Raw genomic sequence first — 24,007 nt, forward strand, 5'->3', positions numbered from 1 at the left:
TGTAGAATGTGCATATCTATAACATAGTTGTCGCAATACTTTGGGCGCTATTGACAAAAATAAAACGCGCTCTGGTTGGTTCTTGTGAGTCAACCCCTTACTGAGTTAATTCTGCAGTTTTTAGAACAGTTTGATCTAAAAATGGCTTAAATTCCATTAACAATCTTTTTTTACCATGTACGGCACCGAAAGTGCCTAAATTTTACTGACCACAGAATAATAATTATTTTGGATCCTTATGAAGCTTTGCATGGGGTGTCAAAGGAAATAGAACTTGAGCAATTTGTAGAAGAATTTTGGGATCGCTGCTAATAAATAAACGCAATAGAACTTTGGCGCAGACGCCCCTGCTGAATAGATTGCTGTGGGTGGGGTGGGAGAATATAGGGATAATTGACAAATAAATTGATTAGAATAATAATCCCGAGAGGCGTTTTATTGTAGTTGCGGCAGATTAAAAACAATGGCGAGTGTTCTGTCAAATGCCACAATGAGTTTCAAATTCTATCAAGTATATCGTTGACAAAATTTCATAAATTCATAAATATGAAAGTAAATAGGGAGATAATTCTGCGATCCGGAAACGAAAAAATGCCGTAAAACTCCATTACAGTTCTTACTTATACCCTGATGCTCAATCCCAGTGAGTTTTAAAAGATAACCACACAAAGCGTGGAAATATGCTAACACAGTAGCTATGTCTAAAAAAAAAATATTGTCAAAGACGGCAGCTTCTTCGAAAGGGAAACTTGGACTGAATTTTATAAGGATCATTTTTCAAGAAATCTGATCTCGATCGTGTTCACATGCTTTCCCGGACACGTAATATATCTTGTCCTCCCCAATTCAAATGCTTCACACCAAATTTGAAAATAGATAGGAATTTACCTCTCATGACTATATATAATGCTTCACCCCAACTTTGAATAATAAGGGGTTAAAAACTGTAGCAATAGCATGCACAAGGTGTTCGGAAATAAGGGTTAACTTGTTGTGGCGTATGTTTGTCACTGAGCATGTCCTGTTACAATTTAGGTCTGGGTTAATAATTTTAACTCGGATACATTGGGGAGTATAACCCGATTCGGTGCGGAAAAGCACATCGCAAAGACGAAACACAACCCCGCCCAGTTTTCAGTCCCAATAAAGTGGTAGACCCAACAAAGTGAAGGACGTTTCTTCGATTTTGATCTCGAGAAAGAATTTTAAATTTCATCATGTTACCCAGTGTTGATCTTGACGGGCAATGCAAAACCATGAACTGGGGCCATCGGATGTAGATTTTGTTAAATCTATAAGATTGGCTATTCACAGTGCACAAGTCACTTAAGTTGTGTCAATCCATTTAACCCACCTATGAATATTGAACAAATACACACATTATAAATAAGGAATTTTTATTACAAAATTCAAAAACGTATAAAAACTATAATATTCTATAAATTTACCTTGATGTAAAAACATTTGTCCAAAAAGACAATATAATGCCCGTACATTATTCATTATCAGTTCCAGATTGTACTTATATAAACTTAAAAATGCATTATTATAATATAGAGTATAACGATTTTAAATGTCAAAATAATAATTAATAAATAAATATATACCCCCTCCCTCCCACTCCCAACAATCTCCGTCTTCATTAGCCTGATTGGAGCAGAAAAGTATGACGTTGAACCCCATATCCTTTCATTTCATTCATTCATTCATACCGTAAATCAACATCTAGATAAACAACTTCCAAACACGCTTTTATACAATTATATTCACACTCCTACAAACACACAATTGATATCACCGTTAATGAAAGTCTGACAAAAATACAGTTGAATTCACGCTTGACAGCCTCACAAACATAACGCTTGACAGCCTCACAAACATATTATTCCCAAATAGTAGATAAACCAAATACAACATCAATAAAATATGATTTGGCGTTGATTCTTTGTCTATTAAAATACAAGTTTACAGCCGAATTCTTTCCTTCGGTTTGTTCATTTTTAATTTTACCTTTAAGACCACAACACAGGGTATTTGCTTTAGCAGAACCTACTTGACTGTTTTAGTAGTGACATCAAATTTAAAATTGGGAATCAAAGCCCAGTTTGGAATGTGCACATCTCCTTCATACACAGGTTCTTCAGCCCAGTTGACGACATATTTATGGTAGATTTGATCAGAGTCTTGGGAAACAGAATAGATATGGTTGTCGTAATCTAATCCAAAAATCAAAGCCCAGCCAGGGACATCTACGGGTCCATCACACCCAGGTTCTTCAGCCCAGTTGATAGCATATTGATAATGAATTTGGCTGAAGTCTTCAATATGTTCTCTGGTAGAGCAATGTTTTCTAGAACAATTATCTTTAGCACGTCGATCGAAATCTAATGCAGGAATCAAAGCCCAGCCAGGGACATCTACGGGTCCATCATACATTGCTTCTTCGGCCCAGTTGATAACATACTGATGGTGAATTTGGTCGAAGGCATCAACATTTTCTCTGGTAGAGCAATGTCTGATAGAACAATCATCTTTAGGGTGTCGATCAAAATCTAATCCCGGTATCAAAGCCCAATTAGGAATATTTGTTGGTTCTTCAAATGAAATTTCGTCAGCCCAATTGATCACCGAATAATGTTGGTTTTGGTTTTGGTTTAAGTTCAGCTGAAAAGTGTCGTCCAATTCTTCGTCCAAATTCTCAGTATCGTCATTGGAGGATACTGATGGTGACATAGATGATGACCTTGGAACTCGCAATTGACAAATCTTCTCATACCCTTGGTCGGATTTCTTATAGTAAGATACAACTGAAAAAGTGGAAACCATTTTAATAAGCAACGAAAATAAAAATAGAAAACGTTCACATTAATGTGTGAAATAAAGTAACAACAAACATGACCCCATTCAATAAACTAAAAACTAGCCATATCATTTGTTCTATTTAATCAAGTTGCAACTGGCTGACTTTGGTCTGTGACGCTTGGTAGGGTTTCAAACCACACATGTTTAATGTAACATGATTTTAGACGGTGTTAGACTTACCAGAAGTATTAACTGTAGAGTTGATCAACTCTTCATCAGTTAATGTAACAATCATATTCTTATCATCATATATCATCTGACTTAATATATCACCATAGTCTAAACTACGATCACTATAGTCTGGTATTTCTCTGGAACAAAATAATACAAAATAAAAGTAGATGCAACAAAGAGAAAATTACGCTTTATAATTCAAACTTATTTACTTTGAAGAAGTAAAAATAACATTCTAAACTTATAATAATAGGTCTAGTTTGCATTTACATGTTCTAAACTCGACGACTGAAATACTGAAGAAAATATTGAGTTTTTTCAGTTTTGTTTTGTTTTGTTTTTTTTTCAGAATTTTGAAATTAATTAAATATACTTACATAGTCATAGTTAGTGTCAGTTTTATATCTGGATTCACAAAATTGTAGCAAATGTAATTAATTTCACAGAATTATCAAAGAGCGTCTTTCTCTTCTTAGCAGATAAAATAGCCCAATAAATTAATGATAGAACAATAACATGACGTTTTGCCTATTGTGACGTCATAGTTAAAAGATGTCAAGAACTTTTGTCGAATCTGGCCCCGATTTCACAAAGCATTCTCAGACATAAGAAATTTACTCAAATTTCAATCTCTGTTTATGAGAAATATCTTTGATCCAGAAACACAAAACGTTGCACATAGTTTTTTTGATGCAATTGATTCATTAAAACAACAAAAGTTTTATAAGGGGCTATATTTTAGTTAAAATAAAGGCGAACAATTTTGTGTAATTTCTTAACTTTAAGTCTGAGAATGTTTTGTGACCTCGGGGCCTGATTTTTTAAAAAATAATTCTTAAGATTAAAATTAATCTTCGAACCTTTCTTTTTTTACCAAAATCTATCATTTTTCCAAAGAAAAGGAGCTTGTTAACCAAACGCAATTCCTCCAAATCATTTAAAAGGCATTATTCAAGAGCTATTGAAGGCCTTTCTTCAGGGGTGGGGGCTTGGGGTCCACCTCCAAGGAATTTGGAAAAATCGGGATGTGAATGGCGATTTGTGGCGCTCCGTGCCGACAACCACGTGAACGCGATACAGGCCACAGTTTCTTTCAAATGTGGTTGGAAGGGAACTTTTCTGCATATGAGAGGACGATGTCTGTGGATATTCCATATTCAGCGACCATCCGTTCCGAGTTACCCTTCCACATTGCCAAAACCTTATGCACCCGGATAGAGGCTACAGTTTTTAACAGATTATTTTCAAATAAGGTAGGATGCATTGTGATCATAAGAGGATATGTCTGAGGAAATTCCGTTTTCAGCGAACTACCGTTCCTGAGTTACCCTCCCACATTGCCGAAAACCTTGTGAACCCGATAGAGGCTACAGTTTTTAACGGATTTCTTTCAAATTTGGTGAGAAACATTGTGGTCATTCCATGTTCAGCGACCTTCCGTTCCGTGTTACCTTCCCACATTGCCAAAACCTTGTGAACCTGATAGAGCGTAGAGTTTATTACAGAATAGGCCTATTATGTCAGCACCTCTGTCCATCCACCAACACTTTTTTGTGGACACTCTAGAGGTCACAATTTTCATTCACCAGGCAAATTTGGTGTGAGGTGGGGTGGCGGGATTCTAGAAGAAGGGACCAACACCTAATCGATAAGTTTCATGCTCTCATGTTTCAAATTTATCACACTGGAGAACCAAAAAACTACCTTACACATTTGACCTAAATGGCAGTAGCCATAACCCAGGCTGTTAGGGTCTAATGCCCACAGATACAATTTAGGGTCTAATGCCTACAGATACAATTTAGTGTCTAATGCCTACAGATACAATTTATGTCAACAAGAAAATCATGCATCCTGATATACGAGGGAGGAAAGTGTTGAGTGTAAGAGTTTGAGAGTCCTCCCCAGATCAGAAGCTATGAAATTAACAAAAGTTCTGTATTATACAATAAATATCAAAATCTTTATTCATACAAGTTGACAATAGTAACAATATACAATATTGTAAATGTAAAATATGTGAGGATTTATACACATACATGTAATGGTAAACTTAAAATATAATGCGTCTTAAAAATATCTTTGGAAAAAAAGAAAACAAAAGTTACAAACACCATAATAAAATTATTTTCATTAAATAATAATAACCTTATATTACCCAATCTTTATATATATACGTACTACATTCTGTTTGGTTGTTTTTAGATCAATTGTTGATTTATGTATCTTTTCGAACTTTACTTTTAATTTCATCTAAGATGCAAGTACAATAAAAATAAATAATTCATAATTAAACGATTTATCCAATTTTACAAATGTCCTTTATTTTTCTAGTTTAAACTTCAACATGAAGATGTCAGAACTCACAATATTGATAATATTAATAGTTGATAAATGCACAAAACTATGATGATGATGATTGCTTGGATTTTACATTTCGTATTACACAAGTTGTTTCCTTTTTGAGACTAACAAGGTATTTTATGAAAGATGACTGATAAATATATAAAACAGATGATGTGTATATAATGAAAAAAACAAAACAAAAACAAATGATGATCATAATGTCGACGTAATTCATAGTAAATTACTCTAACCAGAAAAGATTTTTCTTTTTTTTTTTGTTGTTGATTTCTATACGGAACATGGAACATGTTTAGGACTACAAATGTACTAATCTGAGAATTTTTTATAAAACAGATCCAATCTGTATTTCCACTAAGATTATTCACTAACAAATAAATACATGTACATAACTATTAATTAGAATCGGATACATTTACTTATCCCACATGCCCTGTTCTTTCATTTTAGCAATAAAAAACCTTTCCACAATGTTAGCACACTTGTAATATTCTGTATCTGAATCATTGTAATTTCTACAATTATCAAATACACGCTGCATATCTGCAATAAATAGTCTTTTATGACAGTAATAACGATTCTTTAATCTGTCTGACATTGATTTAAAATCTGAAAATATACAAATTAAAACACACTAAGTATTTTTTATAGAAGATACTGAATGAATAAGTAAAGCATAGGAAAAATAATGATACAGGCTTTTTTTTTATCAATGGTTTCTGAAATTTTTTAGCTTTTATATTTGATCACTTACCCATAGGGAACTTGATATGATCATAATAATCAGGTGCTTCAGATTTATCTACTGGTTTTTGAAAAGGCCAAGAACTCTGATGAGCCTGAAAATAAAAGCAATAATTTACTAAGTTATCTTGTGTGGGTAAAAACTGAGAATTTAATCACTTCATGTCTACAAAGCATTTGGTATGTGTAAAATATCATATTCTATCCTAATGGTGATAAAAAAAACAAAGATCACACGTACGAATGTAAGCATAAATAAATGTATATGATGTACAGTACTAATTCAATATGTTCCTAGCATATGACATTCATTTAAAATCTTAGGTATACAGAATGGGATAGTCATTATTAAGATATTGTTGATTTTATCTACCCCGTCGATAGTTTAAGTTAAAAAGAAACTAAAACTGGGATACCAATGGATTTCAGCTTCATATTGCAAAACGAAAATTATACAGATTTTGTCTGATCAGATTAACCCAATTTAATGCTTTTTTTTTTTTTACCAAACTCAAAGATAGAAAGTAAAAGTAAATAAGTAACTTTAAACACTCATCTCACCTTAACTTGTTGAAGTACTGTTTTAAGTGATGCATACAACTGATCTGCATCTGTAGCACTATCTTTACTGTCAAAAATAAAAAGTTAAACTTTAATTTAAATAATTAAATAAAAGGTATAGAATTATAATTAATAATCTTTTTTCCTCAGATTAGGTTATATCAGAGATATTCAACAAAATATTTATGAGTGGGGTCTAGGACAACTGCCGACTGGACAACCACCGGTTGGACAATTGCTGGCTAGGACAACTGCCGACCATTTTATTTTTTATTATTTATTTTTTTTTTATTATAGTTTATTAAATGATAAATGAGGCAACAGTTATAAACCATATTTTAAAAAATGTATTTATGTAATCATTATAAAGACATAACTGTTAGTCTTATTGCCAGTGATTTCATTGGGTTTTTTGGAGTATAGTTTATTAATTGATGGATGTGCACAATACATGTAATCATTATCAAAACATAACTTAACAGTTAACTTCAGAGCGGCTACTAAACGTTGTCCGTGAATTCAAAAGTCGTCATGTGTTGAACTATTTAAGTGGTATTGCACAAAATATTCACCTGTGATAACTTTGTGTCAGTGAGTGCTATTATAGATAGTTAAGTCAGTCACTTAGTGAGTGCTATTATAGACAAAGTGTTAAGTAAACTGAACCTGTGTGATAATAATAAAGAAAATCTAATTATTAAGTATTGGTTATTTTTAACAAAAAGGACATAAATACAGAAAAACAATGATATCATCAGCAGTTGTCCTCGCCGGCAATTGTCTGCCGACAGTTGTCCTGCTCTCTTATGAGTGATGTCTTCTGGGAAAGAATAAAAAAGATAAAGGATGAGATATTAAACAGATAAGATAACATTTGACAATTGATGGATTAATCAAATTAAAGTAATTATTTACAGAAATTTAATCTTTTTGTTATTTGAAATATTAATGAGGAAACTATTTTTTTTCCCTTTTTCTTTTGGCTTAATATCCTGTATTTCAAGAAACATAATGACTTCTGAATACCAAAGGAATTTAGAACTGTCAAATAATATTGTCAAATATTGAATAAATCAATGACTTTCAACCCCCGCCAACCCTCCTTCCCACCCCCTTCCCCAAGAAAAACAATCAAAACTTGAGACAATCTACTTGTGTTTTGTAAAATCAAAACAATTAACATTTTTATGCAACATTTGATACACTGATAAAAGCAACCAAAAGATTGACAAAAGATGAAAAATTTTCCAAAATGAGTGACTTGAAAAATATTATATATCGCGATATCAAACCACCTTACTGAAAAAGGAGGCAATCTGATTAATCTGACTTAAGATTGTTGTAGTTAGGAAAGAACTGATACCTTTTATCAGGACTTGAAGCTGGTTTCCATCCCGCTTCCTGCAATCCAGGAATGCTTTCTATGGGAATCTGCCGTACACCATCTTTAAAACATGCTAATCCAGGGTATATCTTTTCAAATTGAGCTTGTTTTAACTCTACTATTTTCTTCACAATCTTCAAAAAAAAAAAAAAAACCATGAAAATATAATCTTAAAATCAAACACAAAAATATTACCTTAAAAATAGTTTGCCAGGCAAGGAAACATACACCACACAGCAGCTAAATCGTCTAAGCAGTCGATAAAGGTTGTTGGATATTTATTCTTTTGTAGGTAATGGGTGCAGCATTTGAAGGGCTTTCATGGTCAAGAGGCAATAACTTTGCATACAACTGATGCAAAAGTCTTAATTCGATAGAGATCCTTCATATGTTTAGCAGTACATTCTCAGTAATTTAGGAAAAGAAAGAGACCTGGGGTTTAGCGACCGCTCAACACAAACTAGGTAATTTTGGTACAGTTTAAATGCAATAATTTGCTTGGGTGTTGGAATCTTTAGCAGTTTGAGTAAGTTAGAAAAATAACTGTCAAGGATTTGGCAACAGGGAGGCGAAATATCCCAGCATTTCTCACATTCCAAGCGTTTGAAACTTTGAAAAAGAAACCTCTAAGGAGACGACAATATACGCCAATATAATATCTGGGCATTTAAAAATGAGAGAAGCAAACAAATATTATGTTACAATCTAATTAACCAATGTTTATGATTGTAACCCTTTAAAGAAAGCAATCATTGACATATAATCCAAATTTACGTGGTAATTACTCATTAAGTTCTAAGAAGGAAATATATAAATGGGATACCAGAACATGATTATAATCTATTACCTGTTTTTGTTTTCTAATAATTCTAGAAAATTCTGTGTATCTTATTTTAGGATTGAGTTCACATCCCATTAAGGTAGCACCTTCATAATCTTTAATATAACCAACATATGCAGTCTTGGATAACTTGATGTCTTTGGAAAAACCCTGAAAAAAAAAAAATCTTTTCAGTATAATTCCTGTCATTTTTATAGTATAATTCAAACTTTTTGGCAACAAATTTAAATACAGTTCTACACTTCAAACAGCCTCTACAGTACATAAAATATCAATTTTTACCTGCTTTTTGAAGTAACCAATAGCAAACTCATCAGCAAATGTAAGAAAATGAAAAATGTTGTGACGGATGTGGTAATCTTTCAAATGATTCATGAGATGAGTTCCATAGCCCTGAAAATACAATATGAACAATGTTGTAAAAATAATTATTCAAAATATATTATCAAGAAAAGAAATAAGTACATTTATCTTCTTTATCAACTGTTTTGCTTTTAATCATAGAATGATATATGAGAGATGTGGTAAGAGGTAGCAGTCAAGCAAAAATCCACTTTTTCAACACATTTTTTAAAAGATAGGTTGCCAGGCAATGAAACATACGCCCACAGCAGCTAAGTCGTTCGAGCAGTCAACAAGAGTTGTCGCATATTTTTTCTATTGTCCGTAATGAAACATTTATAATACACTAAAATCTGATTTAGAGTAACAACTTATTAAGTAATTATCAGAAAATCATTAGACTTTTTGCAGCTTTTAGTTCTGCCCCATGGTAATGTTTAGTATATGAAACATTTAATATCATGAATTTAGCTGTTCAAGTTATCAAAAGTCATTGAAAATCAATATACTTGTTTGTCTCAAGACCTTAAACTCTGTTTATCGATCTAAAGTCAATCAGATGATAACTTTGGTCTCGTAGTAATTATTGGAAATCGTTGAAAATCACTGGGCTTCTATGTCTCACTACATTAAACACTGTGTATAAATTTAAAGTCAATCGGATATTAACTTTAGCCTCTAGAGCGTCCACAAGATTTTTCAAAGTGATCAAGGGCCATAACTCTGGCAGTAATTATCGGAAATCGCTGAAAATCAATAGGCTTCTTCGTGTCATGACCTTAAACACTGTGTATAAATTTAAAGTCAATCGGATATTAACTTTGACCTCTAGAGCGTCCACAAGATTTTTCAAAGTGATCAAGGGCCATAACTCTGGCAGTAATTATTGAAAATAGTTGAAAATCAAAAGGGTTCTTCGTCTCATGACCTTAAACACTGTGTATAACTTTAAAGTCAATAGGATATTAACTTTGACCTCTAGAGCGTCCATAAGATTTTTTGAAGTGATCAAGGGCCATAACTCTGGCAGTATTTATCGAAAATCACTGAAAATGAATAGACTTCTTTGTCTCATGACCTTATACACTGTGTATAAATTTAAAGTCAATCGGATATTAACTTTAGCCTATAGAGCGTCCACAAGCAATTGTGGCCGCCGGACGGGGGCGACAACAATATACAACCACCTTTTAATGTGGGTGTATAAAAAATAAACGTAAATATTGACAGACACTGCGTAATTTACAAGCAGAAAATTTCCCCGAACGTGGGAATAATTAGATTATTCTATTTCGGAGTGTACACTATGTCATCAATTTCCGTGCTTCACGCGGCATTTACACACCGCTACTCTACATAGTCTCCATAGGTTTTTATTTCGTTTATAATCTTTAAGTACATGGCAGTAAGCCTTCTATTCCATACGTAGCTATTTTTTGAGATCCCCTATTTTGCCGCACAGGAAGCAATAAAGCGCATTGGCTAGAACACGATAAACTGTTTACATTCTGCCAATCAAATATTGGGTTTCATAGCGATAGTTTGTATTTTACTTCCTGTCGAAGTGAAAGATTGAAATAACTTTGCCATCAACCATAGATATGCCGTCAACCATCAGTTGTCATTAGACTAAATACAGTATCAATGAAATAAGGACGCTTAAAATATGGTTGTCCACGGAACGATTTTACTTGCTTCTATTGAGCATTTTGAGAGACTCTAAATCACGCAGATGTAGAGAGCAAAAACGCAAAATTTTCGAATGTCTGCATATTTTTACGCAACTCGAAATTGATCCACTGCGACCTCTGGATGTGGTCATGTGGCAGGTTCGTTCGTGTTACTAACAGTTTTATATTTATTTGGACAACAGGGTTATAATTTTAGCACTTAGTGCATTACATTTTTATGTAGATGTAACAATGGCTTTGCGATTTACTTTGACATTTATTATCATCTTTACTGTATTTGTGTACTTTTTGTTTTATACTTTGCTGGGCAGTTATTCTGCAATATCCATTCTACAATTTGAAACTATTAAAAAATTAACCACACCTTAACTTGCTCATTAGATGTAACAGCACAGAATACTATCTCTGTAAAACCTTGAGACGGAAACATTCTAAAACAAATACCTCCAATAACACGTTTATCTTTAATAATAGCTAAACATCTGTGTTTTCTGTAAAACATATCACAGACATATTAATCAATAAAATTAATTGTAGAGGATAATTTATTCATAAAAAATAATGTACAATATGAATATTTAGTAAAAACTGACAAGCTAACTTTAGAGATGTAGTTTAACAATAATCAGGTTTAAATGAAATTGAATACCAGAATTTTAGAAATTATTGCAAGTGCAAATCAATGCAGAATTCTTACTGTGTTGATTCTTCCATCACAGTCAGTTTTGTGATAATTATCTAGTAATTGTTGCTTGCATTTTTCCCCATTCAATTACCATATTTTTCGGTGTATTAGGCACATGTGTAGATAAGGCGCAGGGCAAGTTTGGCAGAGGTGTTTAAGGAAAAAATAAAAGTGCATGGTTTAGAAGCACCCTTCTCCATCACCTTGTGAAACACATGCCATACCATACTTGACTCAAATCTACCTGCGATCTTCAGTAACTGGGTCAAACTCTATTGTTTACAGTTAAAATATTTACCAATATTTAGCTGTATCAAGCTTTATATATATTTATATTTCTTTATCAAATAAAAAACTCTACATTTATTTCAATTGCATAAGACTTTATATTAATCATAACTTTCAAATGCCTTGTTTCATAACTTTAAATGGCAATTCTGACACTTGTATGGTAGTCGAGTTGCATCCTGTTAAATTCACAAGCAATTGGTTGTGAAAAATGAATAGGTATTGATGATAAACAAATGAAATAGAAACAATTTCCCATGATCAGCTACTCACGACTTAAATCCTGACTACTAGTAAAAGAGAAACAACAATTCTAGTTTACTTCATACTATCCAAACAACTGACAATCAAACGATGACGTCCATTGCCCCGCACCCTACACTACACTAAAAATTATCTATTCAGAATGGCTACGAGACGAACCGCTAAAGAGTATGGTAACAGGGCCATGGGTTGTGAATTTAATTTGGGTGAGTCGAACGTAGGAAGTTAGAGGGCTATGAATCAGGAACTTAGTGACATAAACCAAATAAAGAAGCGAATAGATGGAGCACAGCACGTTATCCACAAATTGAGAAAGAATTGGTTGACTATATCAATGACAGACGTCGATAAGATTTGCCGTTTCAACAAAACAGGTTAGACCCAAGAACTTCAATATATGGCAGTTTAACTGTGATTCCGCCCTTTAGCGCTGTTACGGTAAAGAAAATACTTATATTGACCCAATGAAATTGCTTGTATGATTGTATGCCCCACCCTAATCGTCAACTTGACTGATAACACCATTGACCTTGAAAGGGGACGTGTTAGGATTTTTTAAAACACTGTTAACACAGAACGGCTATCCGCCAATGGTGTTTGCATTGTTGCTTATGACAATCAGTATACCTTACACGAAAAAGCAGAAAATGTCAACATCTTTTTTATGCACGAAATAACTGAAATACGGGCAATAACCAGTGCCATATTTCAACTGTATCTAAAACATTAATGACAAAGATGGACACATTTTAAAAATTGTATTTAATATGAGTGATAATATATCGTAAGTTTTTTGAGGTAGCGTCACCTGGTCGACATGTGTTGATTCTAGGGCAGTTATTTCTTGAACTTCAGACACAGGAAAAGCCTGGATTTGCTTAACGTTATGTATTAGGTGCACCCCTTCTAGAAAATAAAATATTTGGTAAAAAGTGCGCCTAAGCGCCTAATACACCAAAGAATACGGCAGACCCATTAACATATTAAATTCGCTATCAAATGTAACTTACGGATCAAATACCAGTCGAGTAATATACTCTTTTGGCATTCTAGGAAGTTGATGAGAGAAAACATTCTGTAATCCAATCAGCCATAATATCAACTGTTTTGACGGTACAGAATTTAAAGAGTTGCCGATTACATGAAATTGTATAACACCTTTCTCTTCTTCAGATCTAGCTGTTTCATCACGTGTAGCATGGGCAGGAAAAAACGAAGACTGAAAAAAAAGAAAAACCATCAGGTTATTCACCATACAGTATTTTGGGAAAGGATAATGCATTAAATAATCTTAATCTTTCAAGTCCATGTTTTGGAGGGGTCTAGGACAACTGCACCCCAGACAACTGTCTTAAGTGCCACAATAATATAAATGGGTGGTAATGTCAGTGCATCAATAAATGTGCATATATATTTATTGTAAGACAAGTGAAGTAATATCTCTTACATCTGGTCCCACCATTTCTGCAGGATCGGTTATTGTTGCTATAACTTCTGCTAAAACATCAGGTGTTATGTCTCCTTCAATTTTTTTTCTTTTAACATCTTCAGGTAAATTACCATCATCTAATTTTCTCTTCTCACCAGGTACTTTACATATAAAAAAATCTTAATCAAGTTTCAGTTTTCCAAATCTATAGTTTCTATATGGTGGCTTATTTTCTTTGAATCCAGTAAAATGGACATTATAAAGAAAAAGAGAGTAGAAAGGTACCCAAAACATAAATATATTTATCATCTTTTGAATCCCTTTGTAAGGCAAAAATAAATATTATGAGGGTTGATATTTTTGTTCTTTAGACCATTCAAAGAAAAAAGGTCCTCAGCATAAGTATGAAAATAAGAAATCTTCTTCATGCATTCTACCATTGACATAATCAGATTCAATTCAGGCATAAATCACATTGTCAAACACAGATTTTCATTTTAATGTATATTTTAACATTTTTTATGCATGTGTAACATAAAGTACAATGGCTAGGTACAACTTTGAAGTAAAGATGTGTCATTTCTATTTTTTGCTAAAATATCAAATTTATCAGGGCTTAATTCATGCTAATATGTACTCAGATTGATTATTTAATATCTAATTAAGAAAACTAAATTAAAATACCAACGTTAGATAATCTCTTGGATTGGATTCAATCGGATTTAAAAAAAGGCCTATCGATTCTGTTTGCCCACAACAAAATGGTGACAGGCTTATTACATAGCGAGCAGCACACATCGCTGAAATTTCAATTCAACATATTGTAAATACTGTCCATTTTTGGACCGATATTCCTATTAGAGATTCTTCTTTCAAGATATTGTAGTTTACAAGGCATTCTTATTGCACTAACCTGATGCAATGAGACTTTAATTATACCTAGCCTTACATCTAGGCAACTTAATTGGATATTTAAAATTTTCTTGAGCACTAACCTGCTTCTTGTGATTTGGAAGATCGTCTAGTATTGGGTATTAAACCAGGACTAACATTTATAACAGTAAAATTATCCCCATTACTTGTAGCACTAGTATTAAACCTGTTTAAACCACTAACTCCAGTAGCTGCAGTAGGTGAAGTGGCTGTAATAATAATAATAATAATGTCAAACTATCAGGCTTTGACTGAACAATCAATTTTGTTATCCAACATACAATATACCACCATTGTGATACGATACACATCTCCAAGTAATGCTCACTATACATGTTTGCTTAATATATCATATATTTCATTCGAGCCAGTGCTATATAACTCAATGTGGATAACACAAACATGTTCTTATTGAAATCACATAAGTTATGATTATGAGGACCTTGATGAGAAACAGCATTCAATTCATGTCATTTTTCTCAGACATAACAAGGAAATATCAAACTTCATATATGTGGTTAAAAGATGACTTATAATTTCTCATTTTGTATCATGAAAGCAAGCTTAGGTTATCTTGTATTGTATCATGGAGCAAAATATCTCAACACAGAACTATATTTTTATTGAATTTACCATTAACATAACCTGAGCTTGAAAACACTAATTTTATATTACATCCAGCTGAGCTGTTACCAAAACGTCCTTAGCTGAAAAGAAAACTGCACATACATTCGATTCATATTTGAACCACATATTTATTATATTCATTACTTACGTAGAATTTGGGAAGTGGCAAGTGGCATATTAGCAGGGTTCTGAGAGAAATCAGGATCCCATATTGGAGAACTAGTTCCATAAACTTCTTCTTCTAACATTGATAAAAATCTATAATATATACAAACACATAATAGTATTCATGAAATTATAGATACATATAAGGTAATGAAGATAAAGACATTTGGCTTTTGTGGGAGGATGTTCCACATATTATCAATAAATACATAGAAGTTTATAGAAGTCTCTAAATATTCCAACTTATTAAAGAACAAATAAGTGAGAGGCAATATAACCTCACATTACATATACGTGTATATGAAATGAATTTCCATAAACACTTTCAACAAACCTTGGAAAATGTGTCAATACTAGAGTTCTCTTATCTGGCGGCATTTTATCTTTCTCTGCTCGGAATTTATCCAATAATTGTCTTCTCATGGTTTGAAAAACCGAACGTAACAATGTCCGACCAAATATCAATGTTGTTTCATAACGCGGAAGACTGTCACATAGACCTGGTACATGACAGTAACATAACCATCTGCAACATAGAACACTAATTTTAACAAGTTCAAATCAGAATACCTCAAATAATATAGCAAATAGACAGACTATATTGATAAATTGTTTCTCTAGCTTTTAATAATTGAAACTGGAAATACACAGATCACAATTCTATTGAATACAATTACTGTTTATTACAGAGCTAAGTTTCGACTAGGCTTCTCTAGTTTTTATCAAGCAATAAATGGGCACAGACAATTATACAGTAACAAAGATTAATCATCAAAAATAAACAACTAACAAACCTTGTGTAGTTAACTTTATAAGCACTCATATCATCTGTACCAGCATGTTGAGCTCTGTTAGCAGAAGTTTCTAATTTCCAGTGATTTAAACAATGTAAAAACATCTTCGCTAAATCATACATTGTTTGCCATTCTTTTTGAGCTAAATGGCCAAACTTGTAGACAACAAAATTTGTTACACCCTAAAAAAAACAATTTTTTAAAAAGGATATCAGGAAAGATTTTTTATTTCAATATGATGAATTAGTATCTAACAACTAAACAATCTCTCATATATCTATAACTTGGATATTTCTCACAAGCTCATCATCAGAATTTGATGATATTTTCATTTAATACAGAACAACCTTTAAAAAATTTTATTTAAGAAAAACTTACTTTTGCAATACTGGGCTTTTCAAATGGTGGATGTCCCAGTTGACCTTCTATAGTAGGATGGCTCATATTTAAAATACATTTCCGCAAAAGCTAAAAAATATTAAAGTATTGACACAATTGCAGTTACTCAAATCGGTGTGAAAATACATGTACAAACAGATTTTTAAGCCTTAATTGTAATTTCAAGAGTGACCTGAACATTTAAAAAAATCATTAGTCAGTTTGATCATACCACATAATATCTATAACTGACAAAAGAGGAGTACAGTTATATCTCAGAGTATACATTACCTTGAATAAATAAAAATACACTTGTTTAGTTTCTGCATCTTCTTCTTTATGCACACAAAGAAACAGATTTTCAACATCCACTACTATTCTCAATAATCGGTTTAATTCATCTTCAGAAACATTCTCTAGATGTGATGCATGGGAAGCTACAAAAATATAACATTTGTATCATGATAGAATGACAATAGTATGAATACATATTTAAAATCTCTGTGACCCATTTGCATTTTTGGGAAAATATTGAATTTTTCACAGTTTAAACCACACTAAAATGTACTCAAATTGATTTAATCAGATTAAAAAGAGGCTTGTTTTGACCATATCCTGTCTATATCTTCTGCAGTGGATGTCAAATATTGCCAAATTTCCAATTTATATTTTTGTAAATACTGAATAGAAGTGAATCATTTGTGGATTTTTTTTTTTAGAAATTCAACATTCATTTTCATATTAAAGATACATTATGGGAGATTTGATAACAAGTTGGCAGTTCTCACTATAATAGTTAAAAACTAGATAATGTAAAGGCAATTTGCTGAAAATTTCATTCAAATTGATCCACTATGAACCGAGAACTAAGCGATTGAAATGTCGACCTAGCCTTGATCATCATTACTAAAGTCAGTACGATAAATAGTCTCGATTATCCATTTAATCGTTAAATCGTGAAGGAAAGTTATGCAGTAAATCGGCTCATAATCCACTAAAGATTGCAGGCTAGTGATTCCATCTAGAGTTGATTATGGTCTGGATAGGTTAATTAATGTCTAATTAATAATTTAGATAACATTTCATGCCTAAAGAAAGACCTGCAAAAGACAGATTTAGCTCTTGCATAATGTATGTTTAATAATAATGTGGTTTTCCAGGATTTCCTCAATCCCTCAAGGACATTCAAAGACTCTAACATGCAAATATTATCGTATTATTATTAAATAGTGCAATCTGGGTTACACTTGTAGTTTAGTATTTTAATTTATTGTACAAAGAGTTATATTTATTACCTAAAGTATGATTGCAACTCCTACATGGATCTGTAAGACTAGCTAATGGTTGTGAAACATCAACTCTTGAAGGTGTTGGTGGTGGATTTGGATTTTTCCATCCATTGCACTTACAGCTCTCAGACTGAAAATATTAAATTCAAATACCAGATTATAATGTATCAGTGCATGTGCATGTCTACCAATGGTATATTCAGAGACAAGTTTGGGGAGGGGGGTTTGGGGCGCTGGGATTTGGTGAACTGAATTTTTAAAACATATTTTTCACACACTTTACTGAATATCAAATTGGTTATGTATGTCTATAGTGTGATCAACAGGTTGTTTATTTTACTCAGACAAATTTATAAAGAAAATTCAGAATTTAACAAACAACAACATTTTTAGTTTGGGTAACATTTTACTATGATTAGAAATTGATTTTTGGGCAAAAAGTTTAGCTTACTACTTGTAGTGTTTTGTTTGATAAGACCTAATCCCACTAAAAGACAGCGAACTCACTACCAATTCCTGTCCCAAATTATGACTCGCTAACAGTCGGGTCAACAACAAATACATTACAGCGTAAGAAAATCAATTGTCATGAACCAGAGCACTAAATATGTTAACGTAAAAGTGTATGGATCTAGAAATTGACAGAAATGGGTTGCAACGTATATAATAATGTAATGTGAATGTATATAAACTGATTTACATTCAATCGTTTCTGTTTTTACTGCAATTTCTAATCAGTTATGTTTGGCGAAATACGCCAGAAGTCTCAATCCAATGGCAATGTCTAGCGTCTGGTTATTCCACTCTAGTATTTATTGCCCATGCTCTCCAGATAAGAATATGACGTCACCGTTTGACATGAATTGCGGAATATATCTAGCCTCTTTCTATGAGTCCTTTGTTAAAAATGGCGCTGAAATGCACCATGGTACACGATTCGTGTACCAACGGTAAAATATTTTTTTTGTCTTAATCATTGGATATCAGAAGCCCACCTTTTCCCAGTAAGATCACAACATCAATGTTGATTTAAATTGACAAATAATTTGTGTTTTCAATGTCGAAGATTTTGGAGGATATTAAGTGAGAGACTTAGTTACTTTAAAGGTAATTGCCACATGAAGAATCTTTTTATCATCTATTGGATCACAAACAATAATCTTTTAATAGATTTAATCAGCTGTGAACAGTTTTAGTGAAGTCCAAAGAGTTCAATGATAAAACACACCATTGGCTTACCATCAACAATGAGTAATGACAATAACTTGATATTATTGATAATAACAAAAAGCCTAAAAGTAAAATAAAAGTAAAATGATATCCATAGTATGATAGACTTTAAATGCGCTAAATCGCTAATATTTGGGACCTAGAAATTGACAAAAATGGGTCGCAACGCATTTATTAATGTAATATGAATGTATATAAACTGATTTACATTCAATCGTTTCTGTTTTTACTGTCATTTCTAATCAGTTATGACTTATGTTCGGGAAATAAACCAGAAGTCTCATGTGAATGGCAATCTTTAGCGTCTGGTTTTTCCAAGCTACACCGATGGTATTTATTGCGCATGCTCTCCAGATAAGAATATAGCGTCACCATTTGACATGACTTGTGGAATATGTTTAGCCCTGTTCTTTGAGTCCCTTGACATTGTTCCAAATGGCGCTGAAACGCATTATGGTACACGATTCGTGTACCAATGGTAAAATGTTTATTTTGTCTTGAATATTGGATATCAGAAGCCCATCTTTTCACTGTAAGATCACAAGACGAATGTTGATTTGAAATGACAAATAATTCGTGTTTTCAATGTCAAAGATTTTTGATGATAGGCCTAGGCCTAGGCCCTATTGAGAGGGACTGAGCAGTTTAATAACAAGGGATTTTCTGTGGCGACAAGTTTATGCATCAATTCCTTACAAGTGATCTGGAACCTCAAATTTGACAGTAAAAGTAAAATTAAATTAAGCTGCGACCCACTGGGCTAATAGGCCTAATACTAATAGTAGTACTAATGTGAACTAATTTAGTAATTAGAATAGGCTAGGCCTACTCACCTTGCATGACGAGTAAACTGCTAATTTTTCAAGTTTTTTGTTTCTGGGAAAACTTGTAACTTGCAATTTTTTTTGTGCGATTCTCTGTGCATTATTTAATCTTGTCATGTCTGCCGCATTTTCTTGCGTCGTGGAGCTTTTGCCATTTACAGTAACCTCTTCGGTGGTAGCTTCTTCGTTGGAAGCCATATTTGTTTTCATCGAATGGCGTCTTTTCCGAACTTTGATGTCTATTTCTCAAGCTAACTCTTGTACTTTTCTGTTACCTTTTTGTTAAAAAATTGGTAATAAATGATCATTGTTTTCATTTTTAATAAAATTCTACATATAACCTAATATATAATTCTAGACGGTCTAATAGAAATCCAACATTTCTTAGAATTATTTATTTAGCTTTGTCCATTTGGATCATTGTCCAAGGGGAATAACTCTTGATGAAAGTCACCGTCATCAAGTACGGCATTTCATTCATCCATCATTCATTCCTTAAATTATTTAGGTAGGCTTCTTGGTGGCGATATAAGAATCACCTCGGTGGAAGCGGACGTAAAATACAACTAACACTAACTAACTAGACTACCTTTTCTTACACCATCATTAATGTGATATACGGCCAATATGAGTGGTGGGCTGATTATAAAGCCAGAACAGCATGGGTATAAATAAACATAACCTGCAAACAGATTATTTAAAAAAAAAAAAATTATCTCTAAATTTGAAATAACACCTCATATTTAAGGCCGGATCTACATAAATGAATTTTTTTTTAGCTCTAATTTGAAATAACACATAATTATAGCCAGATCTAGGTCTATTTTTTAATTTTGCCATTTTCTTTTGAAATAGTTGACTTTCCAGTGATCCTGGTGGAAATTTCTGTTTTGGTAGAAATGTTGAAATATTTTATATGTACACCTCAAACCATTGGAGATAGCTGGGTTATTTGATCCAAGAACCAATCTACTGTCTTAAAGCCAAGTTGTTATGGCTGATCAATTGTGTCAATTCTCTGATAACCAGAGTAATTTTCAGGCTCATACCTGCATGGCCCTTATAATACATAAGGTCCATGATATCTGTAAGAACAGAAGCACCTACCGACCCCTTTTAAAGTAGGGGTGCACAAGCGAATTTTAGAATTAGAAACACCATATAATAAAAAAAAAAATGGTACCATATAAAAATGCCACCTTAGTCTTGAAATCAGTTAGTGACCATCTCTCCAAATTGTATAAGTCAGCAGATAATCACTTTACAATAAATTAAGTCCAAAGTGCCTTGTGGTTAAAATATCCCTTTAATTACTAACACCATGTTAGTAACAATTACCAGTAAGGAATTTGGACATATCCTATTTGTGTTAAAACTTTTAAGCATCTTTTCCACTCCATTACACATGTAAGGGTTTCTGGACAATAACCAAGATGTTACTATATGCCTCCAAATCTGATACAATACATCCAAGGTTTACTTCAAGACACATATGAAAAATTATATAATATAACCATATCTCCAGTCTTTTCCGGGATGGTCTTATTAAATGTTTTGAAACAAACAAGACAATATGCAGTTTTGGGGTTTTATTATATATTATATAAAACAATAGATTATATTAAAACAAATATAAAGCAGCTAAATAGATTATTTGCTGACATGTCAATTCAACTTATTCTACAATATTCATTCATAAAATAATACAATCAAATTGGATAATAATAGCTGTGGGTAGTGCATTTAGTAGCCATTGGGTAAATTTTAAAAAGGGCCCAAACTTTTCAGAATTGACAAATATTTTACTTTAGTTGAATGAAATATATCACAATATTACACAAGTGATGGTATTTGTTCAATCTGATTAAAACACAGATCCAATTTCGTTTTGTTTTTTATAGTTCAAAATTTTGATTTTTCTTGTCTTTGCTACACTTGGATCTGGAAGCATTGTTATTTAACTTGTGTTCTGCTTGAAATGAGGGGTCAGCCAATCAAATGGTCTGTCGAATCGAGCGTTTGACCTTTTTTTGCGCAGAACTGTGGGTAGACATTAGCGGCAATAGAAATCAAAACAAAGCAAAAGTAGATAAAAAATACATGGCGGTCACTAATTGGTTAATCGAATGACTGGCGTAATTGGGTCAAATGTCGCTTGCTTGGTACCTGACGTCATAGAACGTAAATTCCCACTATAACTTGTTAGATCTACATGTAGTGTAGGCCATCGAAAGTATAAAGATAGGTTGCCAGGCAACAAAACATACGCCCACAGCTGCTAAATCGTCCGGGCAGTCAACAAGAGTTGTCGCATATTTTTACTTTTTTCGGTAATGAAAAATTTATAATACACTAAAATCTGATTAAGAGCAACAACTCAGAAAACCATTAGAATTTTTTGGTTTTTATAAAGTTCTGCCCCATGCTTACGTTTTGTATACAAAACTTTTAATACTGTATCATGGATTTAGCTGTTCCAAGTCATAAAAATTCATTGAAAATCAATATACTTGTTCGTCTCAAGATCTTAAACTCTGTGTATCAATCTGAAGTCAATCGTATATTAATTTTGGCCTCTAGAGCGTCCACAAGATTTTTCAACGTGATCAAGGGCCATAACTTTGGCAGTAATTATCAGAAATCTTTGAAAATCAATAGGATTCTTCGCCTCATGACCTCAAACACTGTGTATAAATTTAAAGTCAATCAGATATTAACTTTAGCCTTTAGAGCATCCACAAGGTTTTTTGAAGTGATCAAGGGCCATAACTCTGGCAGTAATTATCGAAAATCACTGAAAATGAATAGACTTCTTTGTCTCATGACCTTAAGCACTGTGTATAAATTTAAAGTCAATAGGATATCAACTTTGGCCTCTAGAGAGTCCACAAGATTTTTTTGAAGTGATTAAGAGCCAGAACTCTGGCAGTAATTATCAGAAATCGCTGAAAATCAATAGGCTTCTTCATCTCATGACCTTAAACACTGTGTATAAATTTAAAGTCAATTGGATATTAACTTTCGCCTTTAGAGCATCCACAAGATTTTTTGAAGTGATCAAGGGGCATAACTCTGGCAGTAATTATCGGAAATCGCTGAAAATCAATAGGCTTCTTTGTCTCATGACCTTAAACACTGTGTATAAATTTAAAGTCAATCGGATATTAACTTTGGACTCTAGAGCGTCCACAAGATTTTTGAAGTGATCAAGGGCCATAACTCTGGCAGTAATTATCGGAAATCACTGAAAATCAATAGGCTTCTTCGTCTTGTGACCTTAAACACTGTGTATAAATTTAAAAACAATCGGATGTTAACTATGGCCTCTCTAGCGTCCACAAGATTTTTTGAAGTGATCAAGGGCCACAACTCTGACAGTAATTATCGGAAATCGCTGAAAATCAATAGGCTTCTTCGTCTCATGGAATTAAACACTGTATATAAATTTAAAGTCAATCGGATATTAACTTTAGCCTCTAGAGCTTGTGGACGCCGGACGGACGGGGGAGACGACAATATACGACCACATTTCAATGTGGGCGTATAAAAAACGAAACGAAATATAGATCTATATTTTAATTAGATTGGTATTTGTTGGGGCTCAGGTTAACGGAAAACCTATAAATGTTAAATACTGTCTGTAATTATCTGTAAGCCAATAATGAATTTCAGATAACATACCAATATGTTTAAGAGAACACAATGGATATCAGTTTAGTCAAATATAGCCATCTATCACCATTACTGAATACTAGGCTAGGAAACTATTCAAACCATAGGCTACATATTTAAAAAAACCTTTTTTTTAAAAAGTTAGTAAGCACCACTGAGAAGAGTAAATGAACACAAACGATAGTGTTTTCAGAATTTAAAATTATGTATGAAAGATCAAATTGAAATATATCTGTTTAAGGAATATTGCTTTTCAATTTAATATAGTTTACATACATGTATAGTATACATTACATATGGATATAGAGTGATATCATCAATGTCAATGTCACAGCCCCAGGCACATTATTATATACCAATACAGGTATACAAAACTACTTATCTATATAATACAAATAAAGATACCTATCTACATACTGCAGTATACTGGTCTATACTAAAGTTAAATACTAGTGACAACTGAAGG

The 24,007-nt window shown here is 32.8% G+C and overlaps 1 protein-coding gene across 1 annotated transcript; it reads right to left on the bottom strand.

Annotated features, from left to right (window-relative positions):
* Positions 1 to 4,977: 4,977 nt before the first annotated feature.
* Positions 4,978 to 20,302, bottom strand: LOC126810720 (histone acetyltransferase KAT2A). Its single transcript, XM_050535928.2, has 17 exons — positions 19,879 to 20,302; positions 17,822 to 17,945; positions 16,818 to 16,963; positions 16,527 to 16,616; positions 16,149 to 16,330; positions 15,689 to 15,880; positions 15,338 to 15,447; positions 14,625 to 14,771; positions 13,648 to 13,790; positions 13,211 to 13,419; positions 11,328 to 11,454; positions 9,213 to 9,323; positions 8,937 to 9,080; positions 8,069 to 8,223; positions 6,706 to 6,772; positions 6,155 to 6,239; positions 4,978 to 6,009 (listed from the first exon to the last, which is right to left on the bottom strand). The coding sequence occupies exons 1-17, from the start codon at positions 20,077 to 20,079 to the stop codon at positions 5,816 to 5,818; spliced, it is 2,427 nt and encodes an 808-aa protein (XP_050391885.1). The 5' UTR covers positions 20,080 to 20,302; the 3' UTR covers positions 4,978 to 5,815.
* Between the last annotated feature and the right edge of the window lie 3,705 nt (positions 20,303 to 24,007).

This window comes from Patella vulgata, chromosome 2 (genome assembly GCF_932274485.2).
Source record: "Patella vulgata chromosome 2, xgPatVulg1.2, whole genome shotgun sequence".
Classification (NCBI taxonomy): Eukaryota; Metazoa; Mollusca; class Gastropoda; family Patellidae; genus Patella; species Patella vulgata.